Source organism: Camellia sinensis, chromosome 15, assembly GCF_055761805.1.
Source record: "Camellia sinensis isolate YWXY chromosome 15, ASM5576180v1, whole genome shotgun sequence".
NCBI lineage: Eukaryota > Viridiplantae > Streptophyta > Magnoliopsida > Ericales > Theaceae > Camellia > Camellia sinensis.
Window position 1 is genome coordinate 27,110,137 of NC_138975.1, and position 15,578 is coordinate 27,125,714.

General features: G+C 36.2%; 1 protein-coding gene across 2 annotated transcripts in view; it reads right to left on the reverse strand.

Moving 5' to 3' along the window:
• Positions 1-1,155: 1,155 nt before the first annotated feature.
• The window catches only part of LOC114293546 (uncharacterized), a 97,979-nt gene continuing 83,556 nt past the window's right edge, over positions 1,156-15,578 (reverse strand). The window contains exons 1-2 of one of the 2 annotated variants that reach the window (XM_082908936.1): positions 3,421-3,607; positions 1,156-2,714 (exon numbers count right to left, since the gene is read on the reverse strand). In XM_082908936.1, coding sequence (XP_082765062.1) covers positions 1,425-2,690 — 1,266 coding nt within the window. In that variant the 5' untranslated portion in view covers positions 2,691-2,714; positions 3,421-3,607 and the 3' untranslated portion in view covers positions 1,156-1,424. Of the gene's footprint in view, positions 2,715-3,420; positions 3,608-15,578 lie in introns of those variants that run through there. The other variant, XM_082908937.1, reaches the window with a different exon arrangement.

Consider the following 15,578-nt stretch of genomic DNA (forward strand, 5'->3'; position numbering starts at 1 on the left):
AATTTAAGGGTTTTTCATTTTTGTTAATACTTGAAGCCCGGCTCTTAAAACCAACATTCTCAATTTTCAAAAATCTTACAAAGCGGTTAACTACCATATGCCATAAGTCATGCATGTTAACATTTTACAGAAGACAACACAATTTGATAATAATCTCATGAATCCAAACTCTGCTACAAAAATAAAAAACTAAAATACCACATTCACAATGAGCCACGACATGAACAAGACGTACCAAGACCAGGGGCAACGAGGGAGGATCAACACAGCTTTGAGAAGTAAATGTTTCTCGGACCTAGGGATGGTAAAATATTCCAATCCATTGGGTCCCGGCTCCCCCCCGACCCTAATGCGATGGGATTGGAGGCTGTTGAACAGGGAAAGGTCGGATTTGGAGAACACTTTGAACAACCCGATTGGGTTCTGGTCGGGGGCAGGGGAAAGTATTTTTTTGCCCGAATCATACACCCGCAAATACAATAATAAATAAATAATAATATTACATATTTATGTAATATGTGTATAATATATTGTTGAATTTTTTGTAAAATATATATAATATATCTATACAAAGTATTGAGTTTCTATTATGTTATATAATATATATATATATATAATATAATTTTAATATATGTACAATATATAATATATTTTTTTAATTATAAATTTTATTTTTTAGTTTTAATTATTGCGTTTTAATAATATTATTAAATTTTTGACTATGTTACGGATCAGGATTAGGGTTACATTTGCAGGTTTGGGTGGGGGTGGGGTAGAATTTCTTGAGGGCTGGGCCGGGGTGGTTGCAAGCGGTGGGAATTGGGGTGAGGGCGGGGTTCCAACCCATCCCCTACCCGTTGCCTTGCCTACTCAGACCAATGTGTTAAACATGACAAGCCGATCAGCGACCTATTTCTCATCCACAACTTCAAATTGATTGGTTGAAGATGAAAAATTCAATGCAGAAAAGAAGATGCCAAAGCCATTACAATTTCAAGATGACTCTTAGCCGAGTCAACTTCAAGAAGAGTACACACACACACACAAAAAAAAAAGAAAAAAAAAAACTTCGCATTACATCCACAGTTCAAAGGGCTATATCAAAGCCTTTCCTCTAACATGATAAATCCATGTTAGCGAGAGTGAGAGAGCAAATCCAGACAACAAGAAGTATATTTCAATCAATATAAGGTGCCATTAAGCACCTATTTCAGAACTTGCACAGAACAGCACTTGGTACATCCAATTTGAGAAAAAAAGAACAATTAAAGAATAAATTTCGATAAATGACACAGCATAAAATACTTGGTGAAAACCTACACACTTCTGCTCTTTCGAGTTTCTGACATACAAAAAAAGCACAGAACAGAACAACTGCAGAACTAATTTCCTCGGGGTTTGACCTGCTCCCCCGTGCCAAACGGCTACCCATTCCTACTAGCAAGCGGGCCCCTTGGAAGAGCACCGACCCTCATCCTTGCTGTGGTTCTCTCGTTATGCGGTTGAGCACTGGCTTCAGAACTACGGGGCACACTTGTCGCATTCAAAGAATCAACCCTTGAAATTGGAGGATTACCAGCCCTCAGCCTCGCTGTGGTTGTCCAGTTACGTGATTGGTCTCTGGCTTCAGGACTACCAGACACACTTGTCTCGTTCAAAGAATTAACACTTGGACTTGGAGGATTACCAGTTGTCAACATTGTAGTGGTTCTCCAGTTAAGTGATTGGTCGCTGGCTTCAGAACTACCGGAAACACTTGCTTCATTCAAAGCATAACGTAAGAGAAACATCTCAGAGGAAGAGAAAGAGGGGTTAAACTCAACTTCCACGTGCAGAGTGTTGTACTGTTGATCCTCAACCTCTGGCTGCAATGCATTCGATAAGTCCTCAATGGCCTCATCCAAAGACATCCAATCATTCCATTCGTCTGCAGACTCCAACTGAGATGAACCAAGGATTAATTCCTCAATGGCCCCATCCAAAGACATCCAAGGATTCCATTCCTCAGCAGACACCAACCCAGATGCACCAATGATGTCCTGCACACCCCGTTCAAGCTCCAAGCTCATCCAATCACTCTGGCGTCTCGAGTCAGCCTCTGATGGTCGCACAAAAGGATGTTCAAGCCTTGCATGCTTCCTTAACTCTGAATAAGTCCCACTAAAGTCACACGTCTCAAGAGAACAACTCCTGCGTTTAGAATTCATAAAAATGCGAGCGGGTTTTATAACAATACTCCCGTTAATTTGGCCCCGACAGAGTGGGCACAAAAGCTTTGGTTGGAATTGTCTCCCATGAATCCATCTTGGGATGATGTTTTGTTGCTGCTCTTCAATTCCTCCGTGATAGGCTGCAGTGAAAAGAGGAACTTGTTCAGTAAGATCTGTTGATGATGGAGTAGTGGCTGATGATTTGCAGAACTGGTCGAAACAGTTTGAGTGGCGCTGGCTGGTATCGCACATGTAAGGGCGACATCCCTTCTCATGGGAAGAACAGAGTAAGAGGACAGCATTGTGAGGATGCTCCATGCAAATGGGGCATCTAACTTCTTCCCATTCCTTCTCATCTCCCCCAACTGATTGCAAACTACTTTTGGGTCCGTACTGCTCAGTGTTTATAGGGCTGCGAGCATATGGAGATGCTCTGGACCGATCAAGAAATCTGCGAGGAGCACTTTTATCTTTCGGCATTCTGTTCTGGAAATTAGGACGCCGCTGCAACCAAATGGAAAATAAAATGAAATGAGATAAAATTAGCAAATAAACCAAAAAACAGTTGCTCGCATGGAACGTGTAGAATTAAGAGCATCCAAGGTGGGCTGCCAAAGGAGCTGCCATTGCCAAATTTAGGCAAGAGTTGGCAAAAACAGGTCTCTAGTAGCATATGCTATATTGGCTGCCAATTAATAGCAATGCCAAAGGCTTGTGCCGAATTTAGCACAAGCTTTGGCAATGCCAAATCTGCCGGATCATCAGCATCCCCAACTTCCTCCCTTCCCTTCCTCTTCCTTTCCCAGCAAAAACTCCCCCAAACTGAAAATAATCACCTTGTTTGGTTCCAATTTTTTAAGTTAACTTTCAGAATTTGTTTTCAAGATTGTTCTTGAGAAAGTGATAATTGTTTGGTTATTGGAGTTTTTGAAATTTACAATGTTCACTTTGGGTCCACATTTCGGAATTTTGGATTTTTTTTTTCTTTTTTTTTTTTCTTTTAACTGAGTTCAAAAATTAGAACCGAACAAGGTGAATATTTAAAAATAAAAAAATAAACAGACTAAAAACAACAACAACAATAATCACGCAATTTCAAACAGATTTCAAGCAATATGAAACAAGTAATCTGAAGCAAATTTGAATAAAATTTGAAACAATTCTTCATCATATCATAAAGAAAGAAAGACGATTTCAGAAAAATAAATACCTGAACTTGAAGATGCGTGGTGTGTGATTTCAGTAATGTCTCAAGCTTGCTTGGTTCGTCTTTTATCTGGTTGCTGTGTGGTTTAGGGTTTAGGGTTTAGATAGAGATAAAACAGATGGAAGAGAGATCAGTCCAGCTATATATAGGCAGTGATGATCGGGTGGAGATAGAAGATAGAAGAGTTACGCTATGTTTGGTAACTTAGGAGAGAAAAGAAAAGAAATGATTACTTAAGTAATAAGAGAAAAGAAAAGAAAAGAAATGATTGTAATTTCTCTCCTTTTTGTTTGGATAAGTAAGAAATAAAAGAAAAGAAATGATTTTGATTTCTCTCCTTCTTGTTTGGTTAGATTTCATTAAGAGAAAAGAAAAGAAATTATTTTATGTTATATTACCAAAATAACCTTTTTATATTTTCAATCATTTTATTTCTTTTATTTTTATAGGGGTAAAATTGGTATTATGAAAATATAAACATTTGTGGATTTCTTTTCTCTCCCAATCTCTCCACTTTTGGGAAGATTGAAAATAAGGGTTATGAGAGAAATGAGTTTCTCTCCATTTCTCTCTATTTCTCCCCATTTCTCTCCACTTAAGATAACCAAACATGGAAGAGAAATACATTTCTCTCTATTTCTTTTCTTTTCTCTCCAAATCACTCAATCCAAACACAGTGTTAGAGATGGAGAAGAGAGCAAAACCCCTTTCACGCGTTCATTCACCTTCCCTCAAACTCTTTTATTTTATTTTATTTAATAAAATGCATATAATTTTTAATATATAAATCTAATTTGAAAAAACTATAAAATAAAAAATAAAACTAAAAACTGAGTTTGACCTTATAACAAGCTAAATCTGAATTTTTAATTTAGTCAAGTTAAATTCTAAATTTTTAATTTGTTTTCTATTTAAATTTTTTGCCTATTTTCATTTAATATAATCGACCAAAAAAATATAACACTTTAGATATTTTATATATATCTACAATGAGTTAAACTATTCTTTTTCTGTCAATTTTACTTAAAAAAAATAAACAAATAATTTAGATAAAAAATAAATTAAAAGTTTAAGGTTTAAATTGATAAAATTAAAAATTTTGGGTTTATTTTGTAATACAACTCAAACCCTCTTCTTTTTTTCTTTTTTTTTTTTGTAATTGTCCTATTTAATTTTTTTTAAGTTAAAACTATTTAAAAAATGTCAACAATATTTTTAAAACAAAATTAATAACTTATAATAAATAGTTACATAATTAAAATGTTATAATTTTATTTTTATAAAATTAGTACCATTAAAAAACATACTGATGATATCTTCCAAATGAAACTAATATTAAAATGCCGTATAAATTAAAAATATTGAGAATAATGATTTAATATTCTTTCGAAACTTATTTTTTAATTAAAAACTAGTTTGACCAAAAAAATATAAAATGCTCATAATTTTTAGAGGCGAGCATAGTTTATTTTATTTTATTTTATTTTATTTTTTTAACTTGAGGTGAGCATCATTCGGTTTGATTCATTTTTAAATAAACCAAGACCAAATCATTATTTACGGTTTCTTAAAACTAAAAATAAAACCGAACGATGAAAATTTTGAAATTAAACCAAAACAAACCAAACCAAACCATGAAAATGCGGTTCTCAAATCGATCAAAAAATCTCTGACGAGCACTTTCATCTTTCGGCATTATGTTTAGGAAATTAGGACGCCACTGCAACCAAACGAAAAATAAAATGAAATTCCAAATCTGCCAAAAACTCCCCCAAACAGACAATAATTTTTTTTACTAACAATTCAGCCAAAAATAAAAAATAAAAATCCAAAAACAACAACAATAACCATAACAATAATCACGCAATTTCAAACAAATTTCAAGTAATATCAAACAACTAATCTCAAGAACTTTGAATAAAATTTGAAACAATTATTCATCATATCAGAAAGAAAGAAAAATAATTCTAGAAAAATAAATACCTGAACTTGAAGATGCGTGACATTGTCTCAATCTGCTGCTTAGACTGATTTAGGGTTAGGGTTAGGGTTTGTGTGTGGTTTAGATATAGAGATTGAGAGGAGAAGGAGTTGATATAGGCTCATTCATAGGATTTAAGGTTTGAGGATATACCGCGTTCTATATCTCATCATATGGTTTTGACGTTGTAATAGTGTTTGAAGTTCAAAAAAACTCTCAACACAATTTACTCAATTTTTTGAATTATTAAAATACACAAATAAATATGGCAATATATTATTGGTTGGTTTAATTTTTTATTTTATAAATTCCATCTATCTAACTCTATTTTTTTAAGTTTTTGAATTTTTAAAATCTAAAACACAAATGTCATATAACCATTGGTTATTTTAATTTTTTAAATTACATACATTTAAGAAAATTAAATCACGTTTCTAAATTCATTAAACATTTTAAATTTAAGATACACAAATTTAACCTTTAATTTGTTAAATTAATTTGAAGAACTTTTATAACCATTACTGTTTTAAAAGGGTTAATTACACTAATAGTCCCTATAGTTTGGGGCTTGTGTCACTTTGGTCCCTGCCTTTTCAATTGTGACACATTTGACCCTGAATTTTGAATCTTGTTTCAAATAAGGACAATTGAAAAAATCATTAGATTTTTCAAGGGTAAAATCGACAATTTGATAAAATATAGATTAATTTGACAAAAATAAATGTCAAAAAATATTTTTAATTTTTTAAAAATTATTTTTATCCACAAATGATAAAATTATGTAAAATTAATAAAAATTACTTGATTAATTTTTTAAAATTAATTTTACATGATCATCATCCAAACACATAATAAAAATTAATTTGGTAAAAAAAAAAATAAATGTCTAAAAGATTTATCAATTTTACATAATTTTATTTTTAGTGGATAGAAATAATTTTTAAAAATTCAAAAAATATTTGTTTGACATTTATTTTTGTTAAATTAGTTTATATTTTATCAAATTAAAAATTTTACCCTTGAAAAATCTAATGATATCTTCAATTGTCCTTATTTGAAACAAGATTCAAAATTCTAGATCAAATGTGTCATAATTGAAAAGTTAAGGATCAAAATGACACAAACCCCAAACTATAGAAACTATTTGAGTAATTTGCCCGTTTTAAAATGTCATTGCATCTATTATATATATATATATATATATATATAATTACAAAATATTGTCAGGTATCAAATTTAAAAAATAAAAATAAAAAAATGTTGTCCATAGCCTCTTCCGTTAATATGGTAACATTTAATTTAATTTAATTTTTTTTATAAACAGTACGTTCACCATATAAAAAAAACTTAAGGATTAATATTAGGCTAAATTACATTTTATCTCATTTATGTTTTACAATTTTTTCACTTTAATCCCTAAAGGTTTTTTTTTTTTTTTTTTTCACTCTAATTATTCACGTTTCAAGTTTTTCTATATTTACTCTTAAAGTTAATTTTTGTCTAAAATTAGATAGAATATACCACATTTGAAGGTTGTCACAGGGCATAAAAAATATTATTATATTTGAATTTAAGTTTGAGTTAGAGATGTGTGTTAAATATAATAATATTTTTCATGCTATGTGACTATTAATGTGACATTTTCTAACTAATTTTGAACAAAAGTTAATTTCTTGAGTAAATTGAGAAAAAATTAAAACTTGAAGGAACAAAAAAATTTTAAAGGCCAAATTGAAAAAATGGAAAAACATAAAAGACACAAAGTGTAATTTACCTTTAAAATTAACACTACAGATTATTTATCATATATAACATTATTTGAAAATATTTATATATAACTCTATTTCTTAGGGTCAGTTCATACGGTGTTTTGCCTCAACTTTAATTGGGCCTCCATTTAGTAGACAGTGGAATTGATCCTTCAGTCCAGTACTAAGTCATCAAAAAGAATTTAAATGTATAATTTTGAGATAATTTCTATGTATTCAAACTCCAAATTTTTGAGATAATCAGGTGGGAGTTTAGGGCAAAAAATTTACAGAGATGGAGCATTTTTTGTTTTAAAAATAAATCAAAATCAAATACATTCTTCTCAAATGTATATATAAATTTACCCATAAGTCCTAGTTTTTGAAACGTTGAACCATTTAGTCCTAAAAGTTTTCTTATGCTCCATTTAGTCCCATTTTTACATCAACATGATGTGAATGATGTAAATGATCTGATGTTTCATTCTATAATTTCAAAATTTATTGAAATCTGATGAACGTTAGATGTTTTTCATCCTATATTTTCAAACATTATTGAAATTTGATGAACATTACATGTTTGAAATCCAATGTTTGTAACATGACTCTGATGTTATTAACATTGTATCTGATGTTATTAACATTGTAATGGGACCTTTCAGTCTATAAGAAAACTTTTAGGACTAAACAGTGCATAAGTTATTAATTTGGGATTTATTGGTGCATCCCCCTATAATTTATTATGTTTTTTTATTACACTAGGTTTTATATGAACAAGTGGAATCCATCAAATATATTACATATACGAATTAGGATGTAATAGAATACAATCAAAACTATGTTCATGATCAAAATATTCCAACCTTACGATAATTTTTATTAAAAAAAATAAAATAAAATTAGTGGAATTCATCAAATATATACCTATAATTAGAGACCAACAATTAAAAATTAAAAAAATATTTAGAATTACCTGACTAATGTTAGATTCTGATGTTATAAAATAAATTTTTTTAATATCAATTGCACAATCACAAAGTTTCACACTCGTTTCTTACCTTCCTGCAAACACATAATCGTTTGTTAAAAATCCACTTATAAAATCAATATACATTGATACATATTTTACATTTAACAAACAAAACTTAAGAGTGACTATTTAAAATGAAATATACATACATAAAATATTAGTCAAATTTATATATGCGCACACATATGTTTAAATGTATTATGAACTTAAGTACTTGACATGTTTAGTAAACGTCAGAGGCAGCAAAATGACTCCAGCAATGGATGAACATGCCTCATTTACTTTTCACGCTCTTCATGGAATGTGTTATCGCTACGGCTACGGCTACGGTTTTTTAAATTGTGGAGAGAATATGTTACTCCCTCCGTCCCAAAATAATAGTCCCTTTTGGGGAATCTAACTTTTTTTGGTAGTACAATTATTGCATTTGAAAAAAGTTGATTTTCCAAAATTATCCTTTTGATAGTACATTTTTTGAGAATATCAATGCATAATTGTACTTTTTATGTTGTTTATTAATTTAAAAGAAGGGTAAAATAGGAAATTTATATTATTTTTGTACTTGATTTTTGAAGAGGGACTAATATTTTGGGACAATGAAAAATGGAATAAGGGACTAATATTTTGGGACGGAGGGAGTAGTAAGTTGATATTTAAGTATGAATATTTATTTCCTTTTAAAAGCCACAAATTATGCTTTTGAAAATCATAAATCCAGGAGTAATTATTATTTTTTTAAGGGAACTTTTTTGATAAATTCATTTTCTAAGAGTTTTATTCCATCCAACTCATATTCTTTTTGACTATTTCATTAGGTCCAATTTGAGATAAGAAGACCAAAATACCCTTTTCATCTACTTATGTTCTATTTAGTTCACATTATTTTCTTATATTTCAATAAGTCCTATGGGTGACATAATTACCAAAATATCCCTAATGTGAATGTTCACACTATCAATGTGAATGTTTAGATCAGCAATGTGTAGGGGCCCGGCCCATGTCGATCCTCGTGGGTGCCGGGAAAAATTCGAGTCGGGCTGGGCCGGCCCATAGGCCAAAAAAATAGGTCCGACCCGGCCCATTGATAATGTGAATATTCACATTGACAAGTTAACATTCACATTGATAGGAGTGTAAAATTGGCTTGTGGCCTGTGGGCGGCCCGATGCCAGCCCGCCGTTCGGGACGGGCCCGGGCCGACCCGTTCATAATGTAAATATTCACATTGACATATTAACATTAACATTGATAAGAGTGTAAAATTAGCTCGTGACCCGTGGGCAGCCCGAAGCCTGGGCCCGGGCCGAACCGGGCCCAGCCCGTTGACAATGTGAATATTCACATTGACATGTTAACATTCACATTGATAGGAGTGTAAAATTAGCCCGCGGCCTGTGGCTGGCCCGAAACCCGCCCGCGGCTCGTGGGCTACCCTATGCGGGCCCGGCCCGACCCGTTGATAATGTGAATATTCACATTGACATGTTAACATTCATATTGATAAGAGTATAAAATTAACCCGCGCCCCGTGACTGCCCGAAACTAGCCCACGGCCCGTGAGCGGCCCGTGGCGGACCCGGCCCGGCCTGTTGACAATGTGAATATTCACATTGACATGTTAACATTCACATTGATAAGAGTGTAAAATTGACTCGCGTCCCATGGGCGGCCCGGGGCGAGCCTGGCTCGGCCCGACCCGTTGACAATGTGAATATTTACATTGATATATTAACATTCACATTGATAGGAGTGTAAAATTGGCCCGTGGCCCGTGGGTGACCCGAAGCCTGCCCGCTGCCCAGGGTGGGCCCGGCCCGACCTGTTGACAATGTGAATATTCACATTGACATATTAATATTAACATTGATAATAGTGTAAAATTGGCCCGTGACCCGTGAGCAGCCTGAAGCCCGGCCTCGGGCCGGGGCAGGCCCGGCCCGTTGACAACGTGAATATTCACATTGACATGTTAACATTCACATTGATAAGAGTGTAACATTAACCCGTGCCCCGTTGCTGCCCGAAACCCGCCCACGGCCCGCGGGCGGCCCGAGGCGGGCCCGGCCTGGCCTGTTGACAGTGTAAATATTCACATTGACATGTTAACATTCACATTGATAAGAGTGTAAAATTGACTCGCGTCCCATGGGCGGCCCGGGGCGGCCCGGGTTTGGGTCCCGGCCTACCCCGGGCCGCGGGCGAGCTTCGGGCAGCGGACAAATTTTACACTCCTATCGATGTTAATGTTAACATGTCAATGTGAATATTTACATTGTCACGGGTCGGGCCAAGCTCGCCTCGGGCTGCGATCTGGCTTCGGGCCGCCCACGGGCTGCGGGCCAATTTTACATTCTTATCAATGTGAATGTTAACATGTCAATGTGAATATTCACATTGCCAACGGGTCAGGCCCGCCCCGGCTCGTGGTCGGGCTTCGAGCTGCCCACGGGTCACGGGCTAATTTTACACTCTTATCAATGTGAATGTTAACATGTCAATGTGAATATTCATATTGTCAATAGGCCGGGCCGAGCCCGCCCCGGGCCTCCAACAGGCCGTGGGCGGGTTTCGGGCAGCCATGGGGTGCACGGCTAATTTTACACTCCTATCAATGTAAATGTTAACATGTCAATGTGAATATTCACATTGTCACGGGTCGGGCCAAGCCCGCCTCGGGCTTCGGTCGGGCTTCGGGCCGCCCACGGGCTACGGGCTAATTTTACACTCTTATCAATGTGAATATTCATATTGTCAACAGGCCGGGCCGGGCCTGGCCTGTCTCGGGCCGCGAGTGGGCTTTTGGCCGCCTATGGGCCGCAGGCCAATTTTATACTCTTATCAATGTGAATGTTAACATGTCAATGTGAATATTCACATTGCCAACGGGCCGGACCGGGCCCGCCCCGGGCCGCCCATGGGTCGCTGGCGGGTTTCGCGCTGCCACGAAACGGGGGCCAATTTTACACTCCTATTAATGTGAATGTTAACATGTCACTGTGAATATAAACATTGTCAACGGGCCAGGCCGGGTGGGGCTCGCCCTGGGTTGCTGGCCAATTTTATACTCTTATCAATGTGAATGTTAACATGTCAATGTGAATATTCACATTGTCAACAGGCCGGGCCGGGCCGTCCACGGGCCGTGGGCGGGTTTTGGGCAGCTACGAGGTGCGGGTTAATTTTACACTCCTATCAATGTAAATGTTAACATGTCAATGTGAATATTCACATTGTCAACGGGCCGGGTCGGACCCTCCACGGGCCGCGGGCGGTCTTTTGGCCGCCCATGGGCTGCGGGCCAATTTTATACTCTTATCAATGTGAATGTTAACATGTCAATGTGAATATTCACATTGTCAGTGGGCTAGATCGGGCCCGCCCCGAGCCGCTCATGGGCCGCGAGCGGGTTTCGCGCCGCCACGGGACGCGGGCCAATTTTACACTCCTATTAATGTGAATGTTAATATGTCAATGTGAATATTCACATTGTGAACGGGTCGGGCCCGCCTCGGCTCGCGGGCGGGTTTCGGGCCGCCCACGCGCCAATTTTACATTCCTACAAACGTGAATTTTAAAATATGAATGTTCACGTCATTAAATTGCTAATCGTTTAAAAAATATTTATGAAGGTATCAAAATTGAATATAAGGGCATAAGTGTCCAAGAAAATAGTGTAAATCAAGAAAATGGACTTTATGGAATAAAACTATACATACATGAGACTAAATGGGTTAAAAATTTTCTTCATGGACTTCTTGGGTTAAAACACTTCTAAATTGGACTTATCAATAAAAATCCATTTTTTTAATGATTAGATAGCCAATAGTTCTTTTTTTCATATATCTTTTAAATTAAAATATCAACAAAATTTGTTGGAGCTCTTAGAGCTCCACAATGCTTCTCATAACCCCATTTTCCTTGTTATATATATATATATATAGAGAGAGAGAGAGAGAGATTTTATTTTAATAAATGCATATAATTTTTAATAAATAAATCTAATTTGAAAAAATTACAAATAAAATAAAATAAAATAAAATAAATTCCAGAGTTTGAACCTTATAACAAATTAAATTATAACTTTTTAATTTTGTCAAGTTAAACCATAAACTTTTGATTTTTTTTTAATCTAAACTTTTTGCATAGTTTCATTAAGTAAAATCAACAAAAAAAAAAGAAAAAAGAAAGAAAGTATTTTAGTCATTAAAATTAATATATATATATATATATATATATATATATATATAAAGTATCTTAAACATTTTATATATACCTACAATGAGTTCAATGATTAAAAGATTAGGATTTTTATATAATGAGTTTAATGATTAGAATGCCCTATGACCTTGTTTGTTTCTAGAGTTGGAAGATAGGATTGAGACTAGTAATGATGTGAGATTCAAAAAATCATGTTTGTTTTGAAAAGTGACCATGGGACACTATGCTTGGATTGAGTGATTTGGAGAGAAAAGAAAAGAAATGGAGACTGTAGACGTCCCCGAACGTCCCGGGAGGACGAGTCCCGTTCTGTTTGTTTTGGGCTCGCTACAGTTCGGACTCTCAATTTGTGTCACGGTTCTTAATCTGAACCAAAGAGTCCAAATCCGGCAAATCGTTTTGAGAAAACAGATTTTTAGAAAAGAAGTGCCAAACATGGACTGCTTTGCCAGATACAGAGTCGCCACCTAAATATTTTATTTTGGGAAATTTAGGAAACCCTGACTCGGTGCCAAAGGCCATGTGTCCGTCATAACCAAAGTTGCCTCGGCTCGGGAGCTTGGGTACGATTGGGGAAGGTCAGCAATGAGCACCCTCTCTCGCCCGATCCGAAGATCGGCCTTTACTAACCGTGATATCCGTTTTTGAAAACGTTATGTGTTCTTATTCCGATTATTAGCCTAGATTTACTACATTATGCGCACAACAAACAAGTATAGACTAGATCGCCTAATTTGGAACAAAACATTGCATATCCGTTTGTTTGGAAAACGCTTTGGAATTTGCTACTCACAAGTAGGCTAAAATACGGATTTCAATGAGTTATCCCAACTCAAACAATCCAACATTCACCCACAGGCATTCAAGCAGTTCATCAAATAAGTATTTAGCCTCATGGTAATCATGCTATCATGTTAACGTTCACACTCATGTGAGATGCTAAAGCATAAAGAGCTCACCTAGTACTCCGTGCCAAAACAAGAACATGTTAGCAATCATGCATGATCCAAGTCCATGTTTAAATGCCTAATGCAACGCATACGGAATGTCACTAGAGTAGGCTCGGCTAGTCTATAAATGACATGTGAAAATGCACAAGTAGCATGTATTCAAGTTAGATTTGAAATACTTATGCAGTTAGTATGATGCGCCGAACCTGGTGCATGCAAGACTAATGAATGATGCACGTATGCATAGCATAAGGTATGCTAAAGTAAACATGTCCTAATGCTAACCATCAAAAGCAGGTAAGTAAAAAGGAGAAAGAAGTGGGGGTTGGAAGACATTCACACACGCACCTACACTTATTACAGATTTGCCCTCGCTCGGAGAGACCGAAAGAATAATACAAGTTAATTAACCTACAAGCTAATTAAATATTACAAATCAATTGATTAATTAACAAATTGACTAATCTAATGAAAGTAGTAAACAGCCTCGGGAAGAGGGCCCAATGCAATGCGCGCTCGGCTCCGCTCAGAAAGTCACTGCCATGCACAAGTTGCCTCTACTTTGACTATTCTGCTTCTCTAAAAATTGCATAACTCCCAAGGTTGCTTCTCTGAGTGTTGTGGAACACCACCGCCTGAGTGGGATCATCACCGGCCATTTTGAAGTGGTCATCGACCATCCATTGAGCTCTCGGCCAAATATATTTGGTCGGTCGGCAGTATATATGGCCGGCCGGCCAAAACTTCTTGCAGAAACCTGTTTGACAGCAGCAGAGGGTAGGCAAGGCATGGCAATGCGTTTCAAGCAATGTATGCACCAACCACACTCCTTATCATATTTATGACTCAAAGGAGGATGGCCCTTGATTCTCGGGCCACCAATCACGCATTTCCATGCATGATGGCCCAAAAGACCAAGTATGCATTTTGATTTCAAATGCAATGCACACACACAAACAAAGGCCCAATCCCTATCACTAGATCAAGGGACAAGGCATGCATGCTAGATGGAATGCAACCTAGGCATGCAAACTAGTATGCTATATGGTATGGAGGGGAGCATGCAAACATGCAATGTACACTAGGTACGCAACCTAAGCAAACAAAGCAAACAAGCATGTCACAACTATGCAAGCTAATGAAGCATGCGAGATGTGATCTAATCATGCAAGTGTGCAAGACATGCAAACATGCTAGCAACTTGACCAAGGGAATGCATGCCAAATGCAAGTGATTTCAAGCATGCAACACATGCAACCAAAACATGCAAACGTGGATTAATGCAACAACATTTGAATAGCATGCAAAAGATGGACTTAAACTGAATTAGGCAGCTCTCAACTAGGCCCAAAACAATGGCTAACATGCTCAAGAATAGAAGCCAAAACACATACAAATAGGCATGCATGTAAGGTCCAACACTTAGGCACATAGAGACAAATTTTAAGCACACTTAAAAGAGGAACAACATGGGCATATGGCATGCAATGTAAGCTCTGAAAATCATGTTAATGATGGTGCCAAAACAAGCAAACAAGGTAAGCACGACATGCAACAATGGTCCAAGATTCAAGGCAAGCCCAAGGGGGATTGAACTACACTTAATGCAACCACACATGGCATGAATTAAATGACCAAAACCAGAGTTTTAGCATGCTAAAACAAAGCCAAAAGACCGCTTAGATGGCATCTAAATGACTTACACATGGAAACATACACAATGACCAGACATGGAGCATATGACACAACCTCTTGGAGCATCAAAGGGGCCATGAAATGCAAGCATACAAGCATGCCAAGTGGATTGAAATGACATGGAAATTGGTTCCAACTCACTAAATTAAAGCAAGTAAAGCATGCTCCACACTCACACACCCAAGGCTAACAAGCCAAAATGCAAGGTGGCTATACCAAGCATTTCATTGTCGACCAAAGAAATCAAAAACAGAACTTAAGCATGCTAAAACAAGTATAAAGCTTCACAAAACTAGGCCAAAAGCATGCTTGAACAAGGGTTAAAACCTAGATGCATGTTAAGGCTACAATATGGCATTACAAGACATGTATGCTAAACAAGCAAGGTGTGTCCAAACCAACTAAAAACAGAGGCATATTATGACATAATAAGTATGAAAATCAGCTAAGGCATGGCCAACACACACTTAGACTAGATGCTCCCTCAAGAGGAAAAAAGGGGCCCTTTTCAAGGACAACAAGGAGGGGGGGTGGCCCTC